General features: G+C 48.5%; 1 protein-coding gene across 6 annotated transcripts in view; it reads left to right on the top strand.

Annotated features, from left to right (window-relative positions):
• The window catches only part of COL13A1 (collagen, type XIII, alpha 1), a 197,571-nt gene that overhangs the window by 107,931 nt on the left and 72,638 nt on the right, over window positions 1–17,002 (top strand). For 3 of the 6 annotated variants that reach the window (XM_006888991.1, XM_006888989.1, XM_006888987.1), the window contains 7 exons: window positions 927–953; window positions 1,047–1,073; window positions 2,045–2,071; window positions 3,515–3,571; window positions 9,714–9,821; window positions 13,851–13,877; window positions 14,701–14,736. In XM_006888991.1, the coding sequence (XP_006889053.1) occupies window positions 927–953; window positions 1,047–1,073; window positions 2,045–2,071; window positions 3,515–3,571; window positions 9,714–9,821; window positions 13,851–13,877; window positions 14,701–14,736 (309 nt within the window). Of the gene's footprint in view, window positions 1–926; window positions 954–1,046; window positions 1,074–2,044; window positions 2,072–3,514; window positions 3,572–4,687; window positions 4,754–9,713; window positions 9,822–13,850; window positions 13,878–14,700; window positions 14,737–17,002 lie in introns of all 6 variants that reach the window. The other 3 variants (XM_006888990.1, XM_006888988.1, XM_006888986.1) reach the window with 2 other exon arrangements.

Here is a 17,002-nt window from a genome sequence, read left to right as displayed (position 1 = left end):
CTCAGAACCACAGCTCTTTGCTCTTCCCTCCATACCAGTCACGAGGCTCCTTTGATCTCCCGGTGTCATTCTCAAAGTCAGGTTCCTGAGAGAGCTGACCACACCAGATCCTGTGTCCTAAGGAAACAAGAGCCTGCGTGAACCCCAGGATTCTTTCTTAGCCCTAAGAACTTAACAGTACAACCTGGAAAGAAACCCCAGACCAAACCAGGCCTTTGCCTTCTAGTCACTTCTGACCCATGGCGGACCCATGTGCAACCGAGTAGAATGCTTTATACAGTTCCCTCGACTTTAATCTTTCCCTAGACTTCTTTCTGCTGCATCCTTAAGGATGCTAAGCCTTCCAGCTAGCAGGTGAGCACAAATCATTTGCACCAGCCAGGGATCCTAGAAGGAAGCATCAAGGCCCTGTCTGTTCCTCTTGGGAACCTAGAACAAAGCTGAAGTTGTCAGTGTCCTGTTTCCTCTCTCTGCTGAACATTTCTCCCGAACACAAAATGTCTAAAGCTCCAGCCAAACACCCCATAATTCCAGAATCCCCTCAGCCTCAGTGGATTTCATTCTAAGGCCACTAAATGTAAAAGGTAGACTGTTCTAGCAATTCCATGAGACTTCCTCATTCTATTTCTTAGCTCTGAGTGGAGACAGGGTAACTCGTGACATCCAGGGGTGGCACTTATACATACCAGGCCTGAGATGTCTGTTGGGAGCTGCGCAGGGGGCAAGGCACCTACGGTCATTTCCACTGATCAGACAGGCCCCGAAGGCCTGAATCTCCCCAGAAGACCAGCTTCAGGAGTCCAGGCATTCTGGTTCTTGGAAGCCTCCAGTTCCATTCCAGCCCCCTCCCTGCCCAGGGTCGGTCCTGAATCTCTGATCCAGCCCATCTTCTGTCCACCACTGACTGTGTGTGTTTCCTTCCGCAGGGTCTGATGGGCCCCCGAGGACAACCGGTTGGTACTTCTTCTTACTATCCCCTGGGAGGCTCTGTGGTGGCTATATTCCTAGCTTTGCATTCTAACTCTCTCATTCCCATTTCTTCATAGGGGCCTCAAGGACCAAAAGGAGAAAAGGTAAGCCTGGGGATGTTTTCCCGGAATTTCTATTTGAGAAAGCAGCTTACTAACCAGTAGATAGAGGTTTGTAGTGAGGTTCTTAACAGAGCCTTTAGTTCTAGGAACTCCCCTTTGGGGTCCCAAATGTAGGAGGGGGTTTGAAGTCCTCTGGGGGTGCTCTGTGTAGGGTAGAAGGGAACTAAAGAGAACCTGGCCCTTGTTCTCAGCCTCTTTCTCTGTTCCCCCACAGTGGACACTTACCCACATGCATGGTCTGTTTTTGTTGTGGTATGCTGGAACACACAACAAAAATATGAGTCAGAAACAACCCACAGCTGACCCTCCAGTGGGTCTTCAGAGACAGTTAATCTCACAGGAGGAGACTGCCCACCCTTCTCCCAGAGAGCAGCTGGTGGATTCGAACCACGTGCCTTCAGGATTACAGCACAAGTTCTTACCACTAGGCCACCAGAGCTCCATAAGCTGTAGGATTTGTAAGCACAAGTCCTCATACTTTTACTGTCTCGTATATCTCTGAGAGAATCAGCTGCACTTGCCCCTGGGCAGATGGCACAGGCGGCTGACCACCCAGATCACAGGCATCTATCGCCCCACAGCCTACCCATCTGTCTGCTGCTCTCAGCCAGTGGTTCCTATTCAGTGTTACTGGGTGGGCCTCTGAGAGGATGGAACTTTCCAGAAAGACACTTCTAATAAGTCCTGGGACATTCTCTTAACTCTGCCATTCTTTATAAGAGGTGTATGTTGGAGTCCTGTCCCAGGCCCAGGGACCCAGCTCTAAGCAGGCCCTGGAGGCTTCTTGTTGGCAAGGAAGGTCGAGAACTCCTTCCTGCCCCAGAGTGCTTAGATCAAGAGCAGAGACAAGGCCTACAGGACTCTGCAGGTGACAATGTGTCCTAAGTCCTGAGGTTGCCCCTAGGGACAACCCTCTGCTATCAGTTACCTGACACCTTTCTTCTCTTCCCCAGGGTCATTGTGGAGAGTACCCCCACCGGGTAAGTGAACCCCTGAATCTGAGTGAGGCTCTTTGCTCCAGCACCCAACTCAGCTCCATCTCCCTAGGTCCCCAGCGCCTAACAGAGATTGCAGGAAGCACACTCAACAGCCAGTGCTGGCCAGAGAAGCGTCCATGGGGGGTGGGTTATGTGGCCGACACAGCTGGCCACCTCCCAGCCTCAGTTCATGTAGCCCTGGCCCTGGCCCGGGTGAGCCTTTGTACATCTGCCCTTGTATCCACGCAGGACTTCTGGCCAGTCTTGAGCTCGCTCGTGTCTCAGGGCTTGAGCCTGGCTGCCACCCTCCATGTGGCAGTGTGGCTTGGATGAGTCTGACCTCCTACCCACTGGCCATATGTTTGAGACTGTGTGTCTGTCTGGCTGCCTGCTTACCCTGCCAAACAGGAGGGGCTCAGGGGTTAGTCACTGCTTCAGATAGCCCAAACCTCCATAATGAAGGTAATTGGGACTGACTGCATGGAGTCAAAGGCAGTATAAGCCATTTCGAACAGAGGCAGCCCTTCTCCGGGTGGAGGAGAAGCTGCTACAGAGTAGAAGTGGAGCCCCCACCCCCACCCCCTCTACTTCCTCCCCCTCCCTTCTTTTTCCACTCCAACATCCAGATCACTGCCTTCAGATAGGGAGATACTCAAACTTTTGCACCAACAGTAGAATCATTCTTGGAGCAGGAGGGCAAAGATATGCATGCCCTCTCAGGCAGACGCCCCAGGATATAGGACCAGAAAATGCCCCTCGTTTTGCAACCTTGAGCCTGAGCATTCAGAGTAGGAAGGGTCGAGGCCAAGGCTGAGCTGGGCCAGGCCAAGCGAGGGGATCGCAGGCCGGCAATAGTGCAGACAGAGCCAGCCGTGAGCTCAGGGACGCAGGGGGCCAGTGTTCCGGCCAGTCTGATCCTGCTACAATAACAGAAGGTCAGCTGTGTTTATTTGGAACGATGGGCTCACTGGATTGTTATGCTACATGAAAGAATGACAGCATCCCCCCACAAAGACAACACAATGCAGACGCTTTGGCTGTGTCATCGGTCTTGAGTGAATGCTGAAGGAGCGGGACAATCTGCCGGTCAGCTCAACACAAGAAGCAGGGAAGCTCCCTGGGCAATCTGGGAGCAAGTCCAGTTGGGGTGTGCACGGTGATGGGTTGCTCGTTAATGGGCGGGACAAGAGCATCCTGTATCCCCTCTTTAGAAGAAGTAAAGAAGCTGGGTTTCTCTCAGGCAGATGGTTTGCAGCGTGGCTGTGGTGGGTGTCTCCAGGCCCATGAGGTACCAGGAATCCAGAGAGCAGCTCCTTCAGGTTGGGTGGGAATGGCAGGGAGTAGGAATGGGGCGGAGCTCCCTGGGTCTGAGACAGGAGAATTTTTACTCGGGCACTCACTCTCTCATGCCCTGTCTCTACCACCATCGTCCCCACCCCACACCAGGAACACCTAAGCAGCACCTTAGCAGCTCTGCGCTCCAACCAGATAATTACCCTGAAGGTTTGTAGGCTCTGGATGGACCCTGGGCCCCTCTCTGCTGAGAAGCCTCCTGGACACAAAGCCCAACATTGCACATCTCCAGCCCAGCAGTGGGGAGGGAGGATGGGAGCAGCCCCTGGGAAGCCCCCATGAGTGTCACACCCTGCCTTCAAGTGGCCAGGAAAGGCCATCATTGGTGCCTCTGGACACAGTGACGCTCAGGGGCCTGGCGTGAGTTAAAATGCTTCCAAAAGTCAGTGGTCCGTGACATGTGATCTGTTTTCACTCGGGTTCTAACTGCTTCCTAAAGACACGGTTTGCTCAGCTTCAAAGCACAGAGAGAAACAAAACAGCAAGAATTTCCAGAAATGAAAATCACATTAGACAATGTGATTGTGACTTGTCTCTCTCCTCCCCGTCCCCCAAATAAGTGGTTAAACATTTGGAGACATCTCTGCTCAGCCTCTATTTTCCAAACCCTCCAGCCTCAGGACAAAGGGGACTTGGTAACACTTAGCTTGTGCCCACACCAGCCACATCCATGCAGGCTCAGCCCCTGGAAGCTGGCATGGCCCCTGGCCAGCCTCACAAGATTTGCTGACACCAGTCCTTCTTATTCCACCAAAAAACAGAAGCCAGCCTAGCTACAAGTGTCAATTTAGCTGGCCCTGTGGTTCCCTAGCCAGAGCCTCCATGTCCACCCTCCTCAGCCCAGAAGCTTAGCTCCCCAACCTGGGAGGGTAGGGCTGGCAGTGCAATGTTGGGCCACGGGACAGGGGGACTCTTGGGTCCAGCATGGACAGGCTTGCTCCAGGAGGGCCACTCTTCAGTTAAGCAGGGCTGCTGGAGACAGCTGCGCTCCAGTCTGGAAGGTTTGGGCTAAAGGATCACTGCTCTGCGTGCCCTTTTCTTCCAGGGGCTAGCTGTGCCTAGAGCAAGCCAGCACCATGCCCAGCCCTGAGAGAGTGTCCCCCAAGCCTCCCCTCCTCAAGGTTCATGTTCGCTAACCTCTCTTCTCTCTTCCTCTCCTTCCACCCCTCTTGGCTACCTGCCTTCCTGGTGACTCTCGGCCTCCTTCTGACCACCTACCATCTTTGGCCTCTGCCTTCTGGCCTTCCAACTGATCTCCCTCTTCAGCTGCTGCCTCTCCTCAATTCAGTGCGGCTGGCCCCGCCCCCAGTCATAAAAAGGCGGACCTTCCAGGTAGACACCTTTGATTTGCTCAGGTGTGGTACGGCATCCCCCAGGGGTTAGACAAGCTGGGACTGTGTAGGCAAAGCCAGTTCTTCATTTGGCTTCTCAAAGACAAAACCAAACCCACTGTCATTGATGTCAGTCCCAAATTACAGAGATCCTCATCCGCTTTCTGAGGATATAACACTTAACCAGAGAAGACTACACATCTCTCTCCTGAGAAGATGCTGGTCAACATAAATAGAGGCAGAAATATATGTCTCGTGTAAATCAGTAACATGTAAGCCCAGTAACCATGGAAATCACAGAGTCCAACATCCAGAACTCAGGAGGACCACACCTTGAACATCAATGCTCATGATAACCGCCAATAGTCACTGCCAGGGACAGAACTGCACATCGCCCATGCTTGCTTTTTATTACTTAATTATCAACAGTTTTAGGAGTTAGGCAACCATCCTTATAAATAAAGATAAAAATAAATAATATAATAAATAAATTAATTAATTAAGGCTTAGAGGTTGAGTGAGTTGCCCAAGGTCACACAGCTAGTTTGACTCCAGGGCATGGTTTTATATTCAGCTTCTCTTTGACTAGCAATGTGATTTGGAGCCAATTTATCTAACCTCTCTGTGCCTCGATTTCTCATCTGTGAGGTAGATGATTTGGGGACCCACATGGGGTTGTCTAGGAAGAAGGATTGGCCATCCACTTCTGAAAAAACAGGGCTTCAAAAACCTTATGTACAAGGGAGCACACATAGACTATCGCTTGAACTAGCAGACATGGTAATTGAGACTGAGATCTTAGAAATGGAAATACAGAGAAGAAGGAACAGCTGTAAGACCTTCAATGAGATGAATCGATTCTGTGACTGGAGCGGTGGGAATAAGTGCGTTTGAGATGGCTAGGTTGGCACAGGATAGAACAGCGTTTGGAGCTCTTGCACATAGGGTCGCTATGAGTCACAAAAGACTTAATGGCACATAACAACAACAACAACAACATAGGATTGTCAGATACCGCAGGGGTTGTTGCTGTCATACTTAGGCTAGCGCCTAGCACAGGTTGAGTTCTATGTATAATGTTGACAGTCTTTATTGTGATGACACATGTTTTAGAGACAAAGCAGGTGAGGCTCAGAGAAGAGAGGAGGTTTTCCCAAGGTCACACAAATAGCAAGACACAGAATTGAACGCGGTGACCAGGGGTTCTGACTGCACCTCCAGGCCCTGTTGGTGGAACCCGCACTCTGCACTGAGATGTGCAGGACTAGCCTCTGGTTTGAAGAAATGTTGCATGTGATCTCTTGTAACCTGATTTTGAAGAAGATGAGAACTTGCACGGGAATGTAGTCTGCCATCAGCCAGTGTGTTATTAATGTGTCATCCTGAGCGAATACCGCTTCCTTCTTCCAACCAAGGAGTTTGGGAGATTGGATCATGGAGAAGAAGCTGTCTCACTCCAGGCCCAGGGTGTCTCAGATCCAAGGATCTAGATTTGATTCCAGGCCAGGCAGCCTATGGCTGCCAATTGCCCCTAACCATATGTGGCCCAGGGAGCACCCCGGGAACACAGGAGTCCAAATAGGGATGGAGAGGCTCCCTGATACCCTGACAGCAGGGCTAAGACCACCGTCCCCTTGACTCAAGAGGAGTCAGAAGCCCAGGGGGCTGAGCACTGGGTCATCTGAGTGAGCACAACTCGAGAACTACTCCAATAGACAGCTGAAGACACAGAGGGGCATGTGACACACGTGTTACCTGAGCCCAAAGGCTGCACGTTCTTCATATGAACCAGCTCCTCGAGAGCTTCCAGGTGCTCCGAGCAATTACTCACGCAGCCCCACCCCCACCCCACCGTCCAGCCCTGCCCAGAGGAGACCTGGGTCTAGAAGGGCCCCAGATACCTTCTCAGAGTGGCCATTCACCTGGACACCAACGGCGACCTTGTGGCTTTAGGTGTATCTGCAGCCTTTGCTGGGTTCTGGGCCATGTTAGAAGAATCCGATGTGATTCCCATAAGAATCCACCCAGAAGTGGGGGTGCCACCACCATAAAGCAAACCAACGCCACATCATGGAATCAGTTCCAGCTCAGGGTGATCCATGTGCTGCACAGAAGAACTGTGTTCCTTGGTCTTCATGGCCGTGACCCCTCAGAAGCAGATCATCCGTCCTTCCTGCTGAGCCACGTGTGGGGGGTTCACACCCCCAACCTTGCAGCTGGTAACTCATCATTTACAGTTTGGGCCACCCAGGGACTCCAGTCCCCACTTAAAAGATGAAGAAATAAGGCAGATCTGGAATCCACTCAGGCCACTGTGTTTCGCCTCCTCCCTTCCCAAAAGCAAGAGACAGGAAAGCAGGCCGATCTGTGATACCTGCATCTCCTATTGAAGCCAAAACAAGAGTAGAGACCCCGCTGGCGACTACAGAGTCTGGCTGGAAAAATACGGTTTTTGTGTTGTCAACCAACTTGGGCCATAAAAAACTTGTCCATTTCCTATCAATAAACCGATATTGATTTTCCAGGCTCCACAAGATGCTTAAAATTTCAGTCTAACATTAATTGGAAGAGGAAACATTCTATGGAATATGATGTACTTAGCAGATGGTTTTGGAGGTGATCTCAAAGTGCAGACAGCTGAGCCATGAGCATTTCTTAGGGAAGGTTTATCTGGGATGAATAGGAACCAAGTCTGACGTTCAGAGGTGGGCCCTAACTCCACCCGGAATTCTCTCCATTTGACTGAGATCAGAGAACTCAATTGCTCTGAACCTCAGTTTTCTCTAGAACTTAGGAAGACATTGTGAAGATTCTAGAGTTTCAAAGTCAGAAAAGCCCTTAGGGGTTTGTTTTAAGCCAAAGTTTTGCTGCCCAGTGAATTGTTAGTTGCTGTCAAGCCGTCCTGGCCTGTATACATTTGTCAGTTAAAACTGTCTCCAGGGTTTGTAACGCTGTGACACTTTGGAAGCAGATTTCCAGGCCTAACCTTTGAGGTACTTCTGAGTGGGTTCAAACTGCCAACCATCTGGCTAGTAATCAGCTGCTTAACTGAAACTCCTTGTGAATTATCTGTTCTAAAATTATAGGAAACGAGTGAAGAATACATTACACAGTACACCAGAACAGAGGATTCTTAAAATGCTGAGATCTTAATGGACTTACTCAGGCTTATTCTGATTGAAAAGAAAGCTGTGGGTTTCCCCTTAAAGCCTACCTTAATTCTCATTAAGATTCCCTAGTTCAGGAGTTACCCCATTAGAGCATACCTTAGACTTAGAAACAAGAGTTGGGCCTGGAGACAGGAAGTCCAACAAAGAAATTGATGCATCTGCCTCCATCAGGGCCTGTCTGAACCTTAATGTGACTTTTTTCAGAGGGTACGGCGGGCTGAGGCCAGACCCTTAAATGTTGTCGCTGGGTGCCATCTATGTAGACATTCCAGCCAAGAAATAGAGCAAGCAGACGTTGCTGAAATTTTAAGCTTATTTCAAGAAGGCATGGTCCTGTTTGCACCACCATGTCCCTTTACAGGTCTTCTATCTGCTCCCTTTTACACATGGGAAAGCGTGAGTAGGGCTCTCTCACCTACCAGGCCATTCTGGTTTGACCACACATATACAGAAACAGGCGCCTTTCCATCAGAGCTGAACCTTAGCCATCTCTAGGGTAGTCATTTAGAAAATTTCACAGCTGCAATTAAAAGAATGGCTTAAGTGGGTTTCTATCTACTTCGATCTACAAAGGCGTACCTGGGCAGTGAAGGTGGTCAGCGAGCTCGAATATTCACCAAAATGTTGGAGGCTCAAGTCTATCCAGATGTGCCTTGAAAGTTCTGTAATCTACTTCCAAATATCAGCCACTGAAAACCCTGTGGAGCGCTAGTCAACTCAGATGCTCTATGAATCTGGATCAACATAAACTGCTATAAAGATCTAGAAAGGCTTTGACTTGCCCGCAGCCCAAAAGGTTGCATGGACTAGGCTGTCTTCCCCTTCCTAAAAATCAGCAATGCTCCTATGTCGCTGAGCTGTCAGCCCATCCTGGCATTGGCCTGAGGATGAAGATAGAGCCCTAAGCAGAGGATTAAGAAGTCATTGGAGGGGGAAGAGTAAGTTAACAATCTCATAGAGGCATAAAGCACTTGCTAGTTCCAAAACACTTTCAACCACACCAGAGATTGCAAACTCAATTGCCTTCTGCGACCAGGCAGATCATAAAGGAACAGAGCAGAGATGAGTGGGGAGGATAGGGAGGGTGGGGACCAAGACAGCTAGAGAATCCATGCCCTGTCTGGTGTGGGCAGATACAACTCAGATCCAGCCAATTATACCCCCAGGAATGTGGGCTCGGAGGCCCCAGGGAGCACAACTCTTCATCGGAAGCCGCCAACACACATGTTTACATGAAATTTATTATCCAGTTGTTTAGTGAGACCGTGGAAATTTTGTGACCTATGGTCTGAGGATTTTATTTGATTATCTGACAAGATAATAACTGCAACAGGAAACCAGAAGCTATTGTTCCAGTGCTGTGGCTGAGGGGCCAGGGCTTAGAGAGACGGGGTGACTGCCACACAGAGGTGACAGAGGGAAGCCTAGACTCAGACGATCTGGGCTGGACTCTGACTCCTGACCAGGCTGTCTCCAGGCCTATAGCTGGTCATCTTACCCACCCTCTGCCTCTGCCAATCCCAGCAGGCTCTTGGCCCTGGTACCAGCCTCTCTGCAGAAAGTCTTGTCTGGAAGCCCTACCTCTTAGGGGCCAAATTAGCTTGACTCACTTCTCACTGCCACCAGCTCTGCATGTAGCCACCACCAGCAGCGGTCACCACCATCGCATCACATCCCATCCGCACAGTCACCAGACCCCACAGTTGGACCTTCACCGGGTGCATGGCACTGGGCGGGAACTGATCTATGGCCTTGGCGTCCTTCCTCTAACACTGTCTCTATGAACCCCAGGGTGAACAGGGCCAGGCTGGCATCCAAGGCCCACCAGGCCCCCCTGGCCCCCCTGGCCCGAGTGGACCTCTGGGGCACCCAGGCCTGCCAGGACCCATGGGACCACCTGTAAGTATCCCTTTTTTCTATCTTCTACCTACTGCCTCCCATCCTTAAAGATCCACCCCAACAATTCTCTAGAAGAATCTAAAACTTGGGTAACCAATAGGAAGCTTGGCCCTGGCCAAATAGCAAAGACACCTTAGCAAGGCTACTGGGCCTAGTGGACCATGTGAGGATCTGCCTGTCCCTGTCACATCCACCCGTTGTGACCTTGTCTTCACATCAGACCTTGCTTCTCAGGAGAACTCACTAACAAGCTTCCCTCGCCCAGTATCAGCAGAGAGGAACTCAGAAAGGAAGTTCCAGGGCCACTTTTGGTGGCTGTCCCTTGACCCCTGGGCTTAGAAAACCCAATTCAGATGCAATATGTTTTAAAGGAGGTCGGCAAGGGAGCATCTAAGCACCTGACTTTCCTAACAAACACATGTTATCCAGAGTGTAAAGGCTCTCACACCATGCCAGGCAAGCAGAGTGTCTGGTCAACCAGAGCTATCTATCTATCATCCTGCCTGGGGACCCCATCCAGGCACATTTTAAATTCAGTGGTCATTCAAATCACTATTTCCAAGTCCTGACCAAGACCCAACTCTTCCCCAGTCCTATCTTTTTCATTCAGTAAAACACCGGGGCAGGATTATAAGTCAGCAGATACCAAGACTTCTTTGGGGGAAAACAGGCCAACTACCCAGAGATGTGACTAACTTTACATTATTGGAGGGACAAGCATTCAAAGACAAAGTCTGATTGCTCTTCAATCGCATTTATCCCACAAGGCGAATAGCAAAAGCAAGCCTGTTTTTCTTTCTCATTACAAAAGTGTCATATATTATACAAGAGTATTATTGTGGAAAAAATTTGGAAAATACAAAATAATACTGTCTGCTTTTCCACATCCAGAGTTAACTGTGTAAGGTAGCATTTTGGGGGAGTCTGTCCATTTTTTCCTTAGATGTATCTGCACATAATAAACATGTTCCAGGTCGATGCTGCTCTGAATGGAATCCCTAGGTGGTGAAAATGGTTAAAGCTGAATGGTTAACACATTTAACTGCTACCATAAAGGTTGGTGGTTTGAAACCACCCTGAGGCACATCTGAGGAGGGGGAGGGAAATGTGCTCTACTTTACAAAACTCTGTTTTGATACATGTGGACTTGCCTTGAGGCAGAGTCAACGGGACAGCAATTGATTAAAGTTCGGAATACAATAGCAGCTCTGTATCTTTCGACATTTCTCCAGTAGGGTCACAGGCAAGCCCTTCTCTGTCAGGAAAGGATCTCTCCTGGGTCTCAGAGCTGGCCATCATGTTAGTAATGGATGTAGTGAGTCCGCCCCTGTGATATGAATCCTTGAACAATCAGTCTGTGAACATCTCTGGTGTTTCTTTCAGGAAGTTCCCAAAAATGGGCTGTTCAGTAGAGAAAGTCCAGGCCAAATAGCCCTCAATGGACATGGCCACATTCACTTAGCTTCACACGTGGGCCACCTCAGCTGCTACCCCTGATGCAAGGGGTCACTCTGAACGTGGACCCTCAGTTATGGATTGTGTGAAAACCTCACCCGATGAACGCCCTCTCTTCTGTCCAACTCGTTCCTACCGCAAATCTTAAACGCGCCCATGTTTCCTCCCCAGGCCCCCAGGCAGGGAGGGCAGGCTTGCTTCCAGGGTTTATAGACAGAATCCTGGAAAACCAGGAAGGAAGTGAGATTTAGGGAGAGGAACCAAACCACACTGAAAAAGCCAAAATGTGTTCAAAACCCTTCTCTTCGTTGGCTGCCCTCCCCAAATGGACCCCACTCACCAAACCAAATAAAGGTGCTTTATTTTGTTAAGTTGTTTGTAAAGAAAAGGACCCACCGTGCATCACGTATGTTGCATTTTAGGGTTTTTTTTTTAAGTGACTTGTTTTAAATGTAAAATTTTATTTTCATTGTGATTTTTAACGAATGTTTACAGAGAAGTTAGATTTTCATTTGTTCATTGTTGCACATTTACCCTTTCCTTCCCTTCCCCCTCCCCCAGTTCACTTTTTTTAAAAAAATTCACTCATTATGCAAAAAATTGACTTTTTAAAGGGCCATTTTAGGTTAACAGAAAATTTGTGAGCAAAGTACAGACATTTTCTATTTACACATCCCTCCACACACTGTTTACCCAGCTAACATTTTTAATTCTGTGGGGCATTTGTTACGACGATGACCCAGTATTAGCTGAAGGTCCTCATTCTCATTAACAGTCACTCTGTATTATGTGTTTATGTGTTTGGACAAATGTCTGACCTGTGCCCACATGGCCTTGCACTATGTAGCCCCCCTGCCCTGTGTGCACCCTGGGAGAACATGGGGTTTTTGTTGTTTTTTTTTTGTAAGGTGTTATTCTTTTTTTTTTCTATAATTATATTTTATTAATTTTCATAAATATTTACAGAGATTTTGGGCTTCCACTCATTCATTGTTGCACTATTCTCTCTACCCTCCTCCCAGGGTGTTCTTGTCCAAATGCCACAGTGCTTGTCAAAGCCAGTTCTGATTAATCTTCTTTGTCAGTGTATCCTTTGCCATTCCCTATCACTCCTCCCTGAGAGAGACTTCACCCTGAGTCATAAGGAAAAGGGGACGGCGTATTCTCTTAGCTACTTCCTGCTGAAAAGGGACGCTGTGGGTTTCAGGGTGAAGATCTTCTCTCACTACTCTAAAGGGCCCCTTTGGCAGTAGGAAACACATAGACTATTATGGAGATTGATTTTGGAATTCAGATGCACTCTTATTGATTGTGCTTGGCTGTACATGTACATATCCTTCAAGATGTATCATGGGGGTGTTGCAACCTAGAAGACACAAATTTGACTAACAAGTTATAAGTACATGAGTAACATGGGGGTTTTTAAACCCATTGCAACAGAACAGACTCAGCCACTGGTTTCCTCCAGCCCAGGCCCTGTCCAGCCCTCCACCCAGACCCAGCGGTGGCACCACCCTTGCCTCTCCCTCAAGGGCCCACAGGCAGCTGTCCCCACTCCCACCCCAGCCCACACAGCCTCCCCGCAGCTGGCCACTGCTGTCACCACACCCTGAGCAGAGGAACCCAAGCCAGAGGACACTGAGGTCTTTTCTGCCGGCGGTCAAGGCCAGAAGCAAAACCAAAGCTGTGCCAGAAAATGCTGGTTTTCTTGGGAGGGTCCCACGTAGGAGGTGGTGAATAGGGCTCTGAACCAAACCGCGCATCAGTTTACCAAGATGCTCTGAGCTACTTTCCAGTAGGTGAGCCCAGTGACATCCACAGCTTCTGTATGGCTCAAGAGGACAGCAAGCAGACTGTTGTCTGTGTGTGGGTCCTCTGTGGGCTTCAGACACCATTTCTAGAACCTTCTGGACCTTTGGTATGTCCATTTTCTCCTGGTAGCACTCTTATTAGCTCTCTCTCCAAGTCTTTTCTTTTTCTCAGCATGCACGATAAATATAACTGTTGTTAGCTGCTAGCAAATTGATTCCAACTCATGGTAACTTTATATAAACAGAATGGTGGTGGTGGTGATGGTGGTAGTGGTGGTGGAGGAGGAGGACATCATTCAGAACCAACCTATAGCTGACCCACCGAGTAGATTTTCAGAGGCAGTAAATTACATGGGAGAAGATTTCCCATCTTTTCCTCATGGAACAGCTGGTGGATCCAAACCACACACCTTTGCATTGGTAGTGCAATTTCTTACCGCTAAGCCACCAGAGCTCCTATAAACAGAATAGAACTGCTCAAAGGGTTTGCCAGGCTCTGACTATTCAAAAGCAGGTTGCCAGATGCCTCTGGATAGGTTCTAACCACCAACCTTCCAGCTAGTAGTCAGTTGAACCCACGGGACAATAAGCTGATGTCCCCTTGAGACACATGGTAGCTGTGACATCTTTGCTTGGCCTGGCCACAGGAAAATAAGTCAGCGACATCCTGGTAAATCACACCACCCAGAGACTCCATCTCATGGCTAATGTCAACCATTTACAAGCAGAAATGTCTCCCAGCATCTTGTTCTTGTTCCCACAGGGTTTACCTGGGCCTCCTGGACCAAAGGTAAGGGTCTTGGTTGGTGTCCCATTGATTAAAAGGAGAGCCTTCCCTGCAGGAGGGAGGGGGGAGGCAGCACTGAGAAACTGCAGAGTGAGGGAGTCTCAACCCAGACATGATGTGTCTAGTTTGACATGCATCCATAACATCACTTACAGCTTAGGAACTGATTTGGCTGTGCAAAGGCAGTCTTTATTGAGTGCTCTGGTTGAGCCAGACCTATAGCTGTATGAAAGGAGTAGACTAGTTGGAAATTAATGGCTGATGTGAAGGTCGCTGTCACAATGTCCTCATCAAAGAGTGTTTCCTAAAGTATCAAAACTGGAAGGTTCTCTCAGGCCATGCTGCTTGTTATGAAACTTTATCTGGAGCTGAAGATATCACACTGGCTCTCTGTTTGAAGCCAGGAATCCTGGGGCTCTGGGGGAAGAGAAGATGCAAAAGTCAGGTCCTGCCCTAGCATTTTCCAAATGTTTATAAATTTATACATTTCATAAATGTGGATGCAGAGCTCTGGGGAAAAGGGACTTGTCCAAGGTCAGACAGAGAGTCGGTAAAGGAAGCAATACTGAAACCTAGGTCTTCCGGGCCCCTACCAGGTTGACCTCCTTCCCTCTTCCTCTGAAAACTGGGGCTTGTTTTGAGAAGCTAAACAGTCTCTGTTGGCTTCAGGGAGTTGAAGAGCTATCACAGGGGGAAAGGCTGGAGGTGGATGGTGAAGGATAAGCAGATTCTGCAATCTTCAATGAGGATGAAGGGAAGAGTACAAGTAAAAGTTTAGCATTGGGGATACACTTCTAATGATCTTCTCTTTGTCTTCCCCCACCAGGGAGACCCTGGGATCCAAGGCTATCATGGCCGGAAGGTAAGAAGGAGGTGGGGTGGAGACTCAGCTGTCCCAATGGCTACTCATGAGAGGTCTCACAGGGTCAGGACTTAGGGGGCTTTCCACAACACTACTCAGTGTGACCCTCACATACTTGGCCCAACTGGGGTCAGTATGGTCACGTTGAGGATGAAGAGGCTCTGTGGGGTAAGGGCTTTGGGCAAGTCAGTTGTGTAGCTGGACCTCGGATGGAAAAGGATCCTCTCCTGTCAACCTGGGTGGCTGTGTCTGTTCTAACATATGACCACCATCCGGCATACACTGCGCATAAGTCTAACTGAGCATGGTCGGAATATGAAGGGGGCCCAGCCCAGATTCCTGCACAGCTAACACTGGGGAAGGTAGACTGTGCCACGCGCCATCAGGGTATATTGCTGTGACTACAGGGGACAGAGAGGTTCGTTCCCAGATGGAAGAAGTTCGAGACGTCTTCTGGAAGCTCAGCTCTGGTGAATGGCAGATGTGTTGGTTACCTACTGCTGTGTAACAAATGTACTAAATGTACTGGTTGAAGCAGTGACTCATTGCTCATGGCTCTGTGTGGTAGTCAGGATGGTTTTGTTGGGCTCACTCGTGCAGTTGCAACAGATGATGCAACTGAAAGGTTGGAAGGTCAAGATGGCCTTCATTCTCCTCCCCCAGGAGGCCTGACAGGCTTTCTTACAGCATAGCAGCCCCAGGCACATGCCCTTTCCACGTGCCCACTACGTCTATTTTTTTTTTCCTTGGTGTTGTTTTATTGGCTAAAACAAGTCATATAGTCAGGTCATGTGAACCAATGTAAAAAAGGAATAGCCAAGCACTATGACTATTTTTTAGACCTAAGTAGCCCTTCAGCCAGTCGATTTGAAAGTAGCACTTTAAATAGAGAAATAATTTTAACAAAGTCCAGAGCCAGTAATTGTAATAACTACCTGTACTAGTTGCTATCAGGAAATGAAAAGATGAGTTGCTTTAGGAAAGTCTGCTGTCAGGGACTCTCCAGAGTGCTAAAGAGCAATGATGCCAGTCTATAGAGACTAAAGTGTGCCTGATCTAGGATACGGTCTTCTCAATTGCTTGTTATGCATCTGAGAGCTGGACAATGGCTGAGGATGATGGAAGTAGAATTGATGCCTTTGAGATGTGGTGTGGGAGAAGAGTATCAAGCATATTATGGAACGCCAAGAGAACAAACAGATCTGCCCTTAAGAGGGTGGAACTAGGTTGCTCCTTGGAGGAAAGGATTTTGAAACTCTTTCTCACATACTTTGGACATGTTGCCAGAAGGGACCAGTCCTTGGAGAAGGATGGTATGCATGGAATGGTGGAGGGTCAGTGCAGGAGAGGAAGGCCCTGGGTAAGACTGATTGACACAATGACTGTGGCCATGGAGGCAAGTGTGTCAGAGACAGTGAGATTGGCTCAGGATGGGCAGGGTCCAGAGCTATTGTTCACAGGGTCACTATGAGTCACAGTCAACTCCACGGCACATCACAACAACAATTAGCTCCTGTCAAGTCCATTCTAACTCATGGTGACGGCACGTGCATCAGAGTCAAACTGTGACCTGGGAGGGTTTTCTTTTCCAATTATTTTATTATACTCTTTGAATGTTTACACAGCAAATTAGGCTCCCATTTAGCAATTTCTACACATATTGACCATGCCATCAACTTCAAAAATGCAAACAAAGCTGTCATGAAGGAAATGTAGCCAGGATGCTCCTTAAAGGCAAGGACGGTGACGCTTCATTTTACATACTGTGGGCATGTGGTCAGGAGGGGACATTCCTTGGAAAGAGATACCATGGTGGGGAAAGTGGGGAGTCAGTGCTGAGGGGAAGACCCTAAATGGTGGACTTAAGTATTTCAGAAATGATGAGGTTGTCCAGGATAGGACAAGGTTCCGTTATTCACAAGATCACTATGAGTTGTAGTTAGTCTACAATACCCAACAGCAACCAACACTGTACAAACTGTTTGATGGCATTGATTACATTTTCCATAGTGTGTTATCTTCTTATGAGCCACATTCTGGCTGTTCTGTTTCTAATACTCTAGCTTCCCTACCCCGTCTTAGCTTCTCATCTTTGGTGTAAATATTGATTGATCTCAAACAAACAGATGATTGTTTAAAGTCATAAAATACTCCTTGGATATTTTATGGTATTGTTTCTTTTATGGGATAATCTACTCTTTGACTGAAAGTTGACTTCCAGGAATGAGTTAAGTTCCAAATGAAAAGGTTGTCTCTGGTTGATAGT

This window comes from Elephantulus edwardii, unplaced genomic scaffold (genome assembly GCF_000299155.1).
Source record: "Elephantulus edwardii isolate Elephantulus edwardi_28Jun2011 unplaced genomic scaffold, EleEdw1.0 scaffold00074, whole genome shotgun sequence".
Classification (NCBI taxonomy): Eukaryota; Metazoa; Chordata; class Mammalia; order Macroscelidea; family Macroscelididae; genus Elephantulus; species Elephantulus edwardii.
Note: the sequence above shows the minus strand (reverse complement) of the source record. Positions and strands in the feature narration are given on the sequence as shown.